This window comes from Monosiga brevicollis, genomic scaffold (genome assembly GCF_000002865.3).
Source record: "Monosiga brevicollis MX1 MONBRscaffold_7 genomic scaffold, whole genome shotgun sequence".
NCBI classification, from domain to species: Eukaryota; class Choanoflagellata; order Craspedida; family Salpingoecidae; genus Monosiga; species Monosiga brevicollis.
The window spans coordinates 46,450-54,297 of record NW_001865044.1 but is presented as its reverse complement, the minus strand read 5'-3'; the positions used below and the strand labels follow the sequence as shown (position 1 = coordinate 54,297).

Here is a 7,848-nt window from a genome sequence, read left to right as displayed (position 1 = left end):
AGGTGTGTGAAGACCGGGTTTTTCGGGACGGGCCCCCAGCGCTTTAAATTAACCCTTTTTTTTCCTGGTTTTTTTTTTTTTTTTTTTTTTTTTTTTTTTTTTTTTTTTTTTTTTTTTTTTTTTTTTTTTTTTTTTTTTTTTTGCTTCGGGGTAGCACTGCTACGGCAGCAAGCCCCTGAATGGCGTGGTCAACCAGGACGCCGGCACCTGCGATGAGCTCGTAGCTGGCGCACTCAGAGATCAACTTGCTGCGCTTGATGGCGCTCATCTTTTGTCGCGCAGATCGGTCTGGGTAAGTATGGCCCAGGACAGAACCATGACTTCAGATTGAACTTTGCGTTTGAATGAGACCACCTTTTTTTTTTGGTGGTGGTAGTGGCGTTGGTGGAGATGGTGGTGGCGGTGTTGGTGTTGTCATTGTTGTTTTCCAAATGGAGTTTGGCTCTGAGTCAGATGAGAGATGCTGTTTGGGTTTTGTACGCTGGCATGCACTCATGTTTTGCTGATGCCCAGATCAAGGAGGGAGAAATCCAAGGAACCCCGACAGCTTTGAAGTTGCAAGGTACATCGACCTGGCTCTTTTGCTTTGCAGAGCATGCCAATGCCAGCGCACGGGGCACGACCTTTGCGATCCCTCACTTCGTGTTGGCAGGTCTTGGCAAGCACGCACGTGTAGCAATTCAAAGCCTGACAGCCACCAGCTATTCGCGTGTTATCGACAACATTCGTGGCCGCCTCGCAGGACGTGCATGGCTGTCCTTTCCTGTACGTTTATTCGCATATTTGATCGGAGGCCCACCTTTGCAAGCCTTTGCACCAGGCCACTGACATGGGTTCGGCTTTGCATGTAAATAGGAACGGAACAAGCTATTGTTTGCAGATGCTCGATTCGACCCGAAGACGGAGCGGTCGTTGTTCTATCACGGCCCATCACTAGCTTATGGCTATGAGCGATACAAGCAGCAACCGCATCTGCAAGAACTATACATTCCTCCACAACCCAGCGCCCTAGACCAAGAGATTGATCTTTACATGGAGCCGGCTCATGTGTCGCACTACCGCGTTGGTACGTTCTACCACATGTTGGACGATTGGCCAATCACGGCATCAACTCACGTCGAAATTCTTCCTTTCCCCAGGCTTTATGTTCTTTTCACGCAAAGAGCCTGATCGCTCCCGACGTCGACAACGTCGCAAAAAAATTCGCGACATCCGCACTCGGGTAAAGTTCTTGACCACCCCAACCCCCCCCCTTTTTTTTTCGTTTTACTGGGTCTGGGTCTGTGTGTGCGCGCGTGCTTTTTTATATCTGTTGGGCCTTTTTTCGCGCACGATTTGGCCGTTTGCGCAAGGCTCTTTTCAACACCTGTCGGCATGCCAACGCATCTCTCACGGATTGCCTGCTTTTGTTGCGGTTGTTTTGTTGGGCAGAATGCTGTACAACCAGAAGACATCCAATTGTCGCAGACGTTTCAACTCAAATCCAGCAAGGTAACTATTTTGTGGCTCTTGAAAATGTTCTGTGCTGTTCACTAATTCGCTGGTCGCACGTGGCCACAAGAGGTGGGCTGCCTAACGTTTTCGGCGTGCTTCAACAACAATGTAGGACCTGGCTGCCCTGCTGGCCAAGAAGCGCCGAACCATGCCGACGGCCGTGGTTGGTGCAGTGGTGAAGGATGACAAGAGTGCAACGCCGAAAGCAGCGGTCAAGGCTGCGGCCAGCAAATCACCACTGGGTCCTCCCGCCAGCGTGCCCGGTGCCACTGGGGCACCGGGTGCTCCTGTGTCAGTAGCGGCTCCGCCACGGGGTATCATGGCCTCGCTGTTCCGAAAGAAAGAGGACATGCGACAGCCCCGACCAGCGGCCAAAATTCCAAGGCGCCCGCCCAAGCAGCTTGAGCGTGACGCAGAAGTCAACGTCAATGCAGAGGAGTGGAAGATTGATGAAGATTGGATATTGCTGCAAGCCGTGCGCACCCATGTGCTGCCATCCGGCCTCATCAATTGGAGCCTGGTTGCCAACGTCGTCAATATGTCCACCAGCTTTGCAGGTGCGCCCACCCCTTTTGAGCATCATCTGTTCGTGTAGTATAATTTCTCTCATCATCGAGCTGGCTTCCTAGGCGTCCACCGAACGTCAGCACAATGTCGAGAGCACTTCTTCAACGTTGTTTTACCACGCGAGGAAGGGCGCAGCGAAACAGATGCTGCAGCACCTGCAGCCGCTACACCAGGCGACGACAAAAAGAAGTCCGCCAAACGCAAAAGCACGAAACGAGCCAAACGCGAGGAAAGCGATGATGCTGAGGTGTGATTGCTTGCTTGCATGGCGCACTTGAGTTTGCGTCGCTTTTTTTGTTGCCCGCTGGCGTGTTGCTTGCGCTTCGCAGACCCCAATCGCCGCAGTTCTTTTATCAACCGTATTGACTCATATTTGGCTTCTACCTCTACGGTCAACTTGTAGGAGGTGCTGGACACGCAAAACCTGTACGAAAACGACAAGCACAACACCGTGGCACAGTTTCACAAGTCGGCACTCAGCTCGATTGTCAAGGCGGCACAAGCCAAGCGTGAGGTCAAAGTGCGCAAAGCAGAAACAACCAACAACTTTGATAGCTTTCTGGCACAGCAGCACATTTTGGATGGTGCTGGCGCAACGCCGCAAATCCTGGCTGCAGAACGTTTAGAGCGGCTAAAGCAAGAGGCGGTGCGCCGAGCTGCGGCAGCCACGGCAACTGCTGCTGCCGCCGCCGCCGCTGCAGCGGCCGCCGCCAACTCGACAAGCAGTACCAACGCTAGTGGCGCTACACCCAATGGCGTAGCGAATCAATCAGCCACTGCCACAGCCCCCGCCAGTGGTAGCCTCACTACCACCGCCGCTTCAACGCATGCTCGGGGCACCGTTGCCCCAAGCATCGCTGGAGCATCCACTACAATGGCGCGCGGTGTGCCACGCTCTGGCGTCATGCCCACCTATACCCGCCAGGGTTCGAGTGCCCCCACGACGGCCACGTCCACGGCCATGTCTTCGGCACCACATCTCGTGCGTTCAAATAGTGGCACAATGCCGCCCACCTCGTCGGTGGCACACCGAGTAAGTGGAACCACGCGACCCGCCACCACTCAGCCAATGACCAGCTCGCCCGGGATGACCATGGGAGGCACGCAAATGTACGGACGTCGGGTGTCAGGAACTCCGTACAGCAATGCCGCGTATATCAATTCTCCCACGGGCATGCCGTCGCGCATGACGCCTGTGAGCCACGCTGGGCACGGCATGCCCCAGCTTTCCGTGCCCGCCAACCGAGCAGCCATGTCGACACAAATTCTGCACCAAATTCAGGCCCGTACCACGGACATGAGCTTCAAGCTGATGGCTGATCGCATTCACAGTGATGTCAACAAGAGTGAAGACGTTAAGGTGTGTGCAATGCTGCTGGTTGTGCGACCTTGACGCCCTGTATTGGCGTCTCCCGAGTGCCCCGTGCGCAATGCTGGGGCGACGCCCAGTGCACTGACTAACAACTCTGTCTCACCTACCCTTGGATGTCGCAGGTCTCTGAATTGAACGGGCTGCTCAGCAAGGTGGCACCTCAAGTTTCACAGCAGTATTCACAACAGCAAGCACGCCTTCAGCAGCTGCAGCTGCAGCAGCAACAGCAGCAGCAGCTCCAGCTCTCTTTGGCAACCTCTACGGCGACGTCTGGCGCCGCGACCACCTCGTCCGCGTCCGCACCGAGCTCAACTGCTTCGGCGACACAACAGCAACCGCTGCAAACCACTGCTCAGAGCACGCTGGGAACATCTGTCGCCAGTGGCTCGAGCGGCGTCGGTCAGGTTCCACGGTCAACTGCAGGCCTAGTACAGCCCGTGACAAGCCACGCCCAACAACAGCAGCAGCTACATCAAGCACAGTATCAACGACAACAGCAGCAACAGCGTGCGCACGCCATGCAGCAGGCGCAGCTACAACAAGCTCGGCAACAACAGCTCTACTCCCAACAACAGCAGCAGCAGATGCAGCAGCAGATGCAGCACAAGCAGCAGCCAGGCACTGTACAGGCGCAACCAACGGTGTCTCAGGCCCAAGCACCACCGCGTCAGACAATGCCTCAGACACTGGTACAGCAACAACAACCGCAACCACAAGCAGCCCCCCAGCAACCACAAGCGTCTGCGGGCAGCGGCGCCCCTCCTGCGAGTGGTGCTGCATGATTGTGAGCGACACTAGCGACACTAGCGACACTGGCTCCGGGAATCCAGGAGCTTGGTGATGAAGCAAGCAGCACGAATCAGCTAGCTGACTGTTATTGTTTTTGTTTTGTTTTGTCTCTTATCTTTTTTTTTTTTTTTTTCGTTTCTTTTAGGTCGCATCAACTGATTGCTTTGATGCTGGACTATTGTTGGGTGTTATAAAACGTCATCTGGCGGCGGGGTGTTTTCTGGCGCTTGAAGAAGTTGGTGTGTACTTTTGCAACTGAGTTGAGTCATATCTTGGATGGTTTGAGAATTGAAAGACAGTTTTGAAGAAGATTTGCAAATCAGCTTTCAATTTGAGCAAGGACCAATCATAGGCGAGAGCATGAGGGTATTGGGGAAACAATGGATGCTGTGCTTTTACAACCCCGGGACTGGCAAAAGGGCGCCGTGCATGGTGCACTGTTTGGGAAAGCGTTGGTGGTACCAGCGAAAGTTCTGGGGGCCGTGCCATGAAACAGGGGTGAGAGTCCACAGTTGCACGTTTGCCTCTTGCATGCTCGTTGGCAATTGTGCGTGGGCTAAGAGTCAAACCAACCTGACGAGCGCCGAGGTGCAGTGATGATGCGGTGTATATGACGGCCCAACCCAGGATGGCATGGCCTCCAAACGACTAAAGTCAAGACGTGAGGGCAAACGGGCCAAAGCTGAGTCATAGGCACTTGATTGAGAGGAAGTGGGGCAGTTGCGTACAAAAAAGGTAAGCAGGTAGAGCAGAATGTCGGCCGTGTAATGTGGACACGCCACAAGTTGAAAACCAAATCGTCTGGTGGTGTATGTAGACAAAGGGGTGTTCGGGATGAGTGATAACAGCCGTTTCCAGCAAGCGAGTGGGAGCAAACGCCGAGGATGGCAAGATCCATTGAGAACAAACCGGGGCAGGCGATAACCAGTGGATCCTAAGCACCATGTATTCGATCATTGATGTACAGAAAAAGGAGGGGTATCAAGTCATGGCGCTAGCGGCGATATCGGAGCAGCTGGAAGGAGGGGGGAGGGGGGAAGCGTACCATCAGCTCGGAGGCTCGCCAGATGGCGATGTATCAGGTGCTGCCAGATCATACAGGCTACCATGGCCAGGAAGAGTGTGAATTGGGTATGCTTCGAGACATAGGTGGCCTGGGGTGCTAGGACCATGATGGTGGCCAGCATGACTGGGTAGTATGTCATGCCAATGAGATAGTGAAGAATACTCATGGTGCTTGCGCTGGGCCGAGCCAGCCAGCCATCCTCGTAAAGGCGACGGCCGAGCTGCAGCCCAAGGGCAAGGAAGGACCAGGAAAGAGGCGCCGCATGCAGTACAAGGATTGCAACCCAGCACACTAGGCCTAGAGCGTAGAAGTGCCAAAACCAGTGTTTGGGAACGGCGAGCGTGCCAGGCCGAGGCCGCGTTTTGCCCCAAGTGGAGATGTTCCGCAGCGCATCATTGGCCACGGGCGGTATGATCTGTGACAGCAGCCGCCCGAGATACACGGCCCCCATGCTCAAACTCAACCCCACCCAATACAACGCCACGATCTGCTCCAAGCTCACCCGCCCCGGATCAACCACCAGCTGCCCCGCCGTCTCCGGCAGCAGCACCAGCCATCGCACCAGCTCCGCCGCCATGGTTTCGTCTGACAAAGGTCGGGCGTCGTCTTCTTGTTAAAAGCAGTTCAACTCTTTGCTCTCTCTCTCTCTCTCTCTAAATCTCTCTCTTCTCTCTCTCTTCGCTCTCTGCTCTCAAACTCTTCTCTTCTAACCAATTCTCTCTTCTCTTCTTTCAATTCTTACTCTTCTCTCTTCTCTCTTTTTTTTTCTCTCTCTCTCTTCTCTCTCTTCTCTCTCTTCTCTCTCTCTCTCTCTTCTCTCTCTCTACTCTCTCTCTCTCTTCTCTCTCTCTCTTCTCTCTCTCTCTTCTCTCTCTCTTCTCTCTCTCTCTCTCTCTCTTCTCTCTCTCCCTTCTCTCTCTCTGTCATTTGAATCTTCGACTGCGTCGGATTCAGGGCGATCGGTCGGAGGCGGGCGGACGTTGTCTGCTGGTCTGTCTTTTGAGCGCCAGGGGAGAAACGTAGGGGCGGGGGCTGTGTTGTGGGCGACGTTGTGATGTTGTTGCACGTGTTGCCCCAGCTCAATGCGCGTCGCATCGTGCTGGCTAGCGGCTCGCCGCGGCGGGCCCAGCTGCTGACCCAGATGGTGCGTGCACCTGTGCAGCCCACGACCACAACCCTGGTCTGACCCTCAGCTGACGAAGCGGCATGCTGACGAGGTCTTGTGGACCAACGCGCGCAGGGCTTGCAATTTGTGGTAGAATCGAGCCGGTTTGATGAAAAGTCGCTGGACAAGGCCAGCTACCCTACCGTTCAAGCCTTTGTGGAAGACAACGCCATGCACAAGGCTCGGGAAGTGGCCTCTCGGCTGGGCCGGCAGGCCGATATCATCATCGGTGGGCCTTTCGCTTGGCGATGCGCCAAAAACCCTTTGCCCACCTTGCTCTTACTAGACCCATCGGCCGAAGGGGGAAGGCGGAGTCTCGATGGGCTTTGACCTTCCCTCCCCTGACTTGCAAGAGACAGACGTTCGCCTGACACTGTGATGGTATCTGATTGAATAGCGGCTGACACGGTGATCCACCTCCCCTCGGGTCAAATCATGGAAAAGCCCGTGGATGCGGCGGATGCAACCGCCATGATGCGCTCGCACTCTGGAGCAAGCCATCAAGTCACATCGGGAGTGGCGTTGGGCGTGCGCGGCCCTGATGATCACTACGAGTTTTCCACCTTTCACGAGACAGCCACCGTGACATTTGCCAAGCTCTCCGAGGATGAGATTGCCGCCTACGTGGCCACTGGTACGCTTGCGGTTCCTTGACGTTCTGTGCGAGCTTCAAGCCCCTTCTGCTCGTCCGCAAAACAGCTCACGTCTGAACTTTCTCCACGACCGCAGGTGACGGAATGGATAAGGCTGGAGGGTATGGCATTCAGTCAACCGCCGCCGTGTTGATTGAGAGCATCCAGGGCGACTACTACACAATCGTGGGACTTCCTGTGCATCAATTATCTCATCGCTTGGCGAACGTGGTCTCAACACGGAGTGACGTGTGAAAGGAACAATAGAACATCATCATCATCATCAAGGACATCAAAACGGGGGCGTGGAACAAACAACCGCGCACAAAAACTCAAGGATTGGCGACTCAGGGTGGAGTAAAAGAAATCAACATGACACAACAGAACACTTTGGAGTGGCATGTCGGTCGAATGGCGGAGCAACATTGAGCCCTCTGCCTTGATGTAGCAAGGGCGCACCCACCCTCACATGAAAAAGATGAGGCAACGCGCCTGTTAAAAATAAAGGGAGAAAGAAATAAGAAACTAAAAACAATAGGCAACGCTCTGGCTCATGAGCAGCACAAAGCCGGCGTGCAAAACCAAGTAGCAATATTAAAGGAAAGGAAAGGAAAGGAAAAGAAAGGAAAGGCGAAAGAAGCATCGAGAGCATCACACAACTATGTAAATGGAGGGGAGGGTGTGGCATCTCAGAACTATGGCACAAAACGGCTCAACGAACAGCAAATGACGACAAACACATGTCCAGAGATCACGTGGATCC

General features: G+C 54.3%; 2 protein-coding genes across 2 annotated transcripts in view; both read left to right on the top strand.

The window, feature by feature from the left end:
• The window catches only part of MONBRDRAFT_31960 (uncharacterized protein), a gene marked incomplete at both ends in the record, with an annotated part of 9,376 nt that extends 5,161 nt beyond the window's left edge, over positions 1 to 4,215 (top strand). Inside the window, 10 exons of the mRNA XM_001744927.1 lie at positions 155 to 292; positions 514 to 562; positions 653 to 765; positions 856 to 1,066; positions 1,140 to 1,222; positions 1,432 to 1,491; positions 1,607 to 2,051; positions 2,124 to 2,308; positions 2,465 to 3,421; positions 3,556 to 4,215. Of these exons, the coding sequence (XP_001744979.1) occupies positions 155 to 292; positions 514 to 562; positions 653 to 765; positions 856 to 1,066; positions 1,140 to 1,222; positions 1,432 to 1,491; positions 1,607 to 2,051; positions 2,124 to 2,308; positions 2,465 to 3,421; positions 3,556 to 4,215 (2,901 nt within the window). The remainder of the gene's footprint in view (positions 1 to 154; positions 293 to 513; positions 563 to 652; positions 766 to 855; positions 1,067 to 1,139; positions 1,223 to 1,431; positions 1,492 to 1,606; positions 2,052 to 2,123; positions 2,309 to 2,464; positions 3,422 to 3,555) is intronic.
• Positions 4,216 to 5,385: 1,170 nt separating this feature from the next.
• MONBRDRAFT_36628 (uncharacterized protein) lies at positions 5,386 to 7,842 on the top strand. Its single transcript, XM_001744926.1, has 4 exons — positions 5,386 to 5,882; positions 6,506 to 6,682; positions 6,851 to 7,087; positions 7,183 to 7,842. Exons 1-4 carry the CDS (start codon positions 5,666 to 5,668, stop codon positions 7,338 to 7,340), a joined length of 789 nt encoding a protein of 262 aa, XP_001744978.1. The 5' UTR covers positions 5,386 to 5,665; the 3' UTR covers positions 7,341 to 7,842.
• Positions 7,843 to 7,848: the final 6 nt, after the last annotated feature.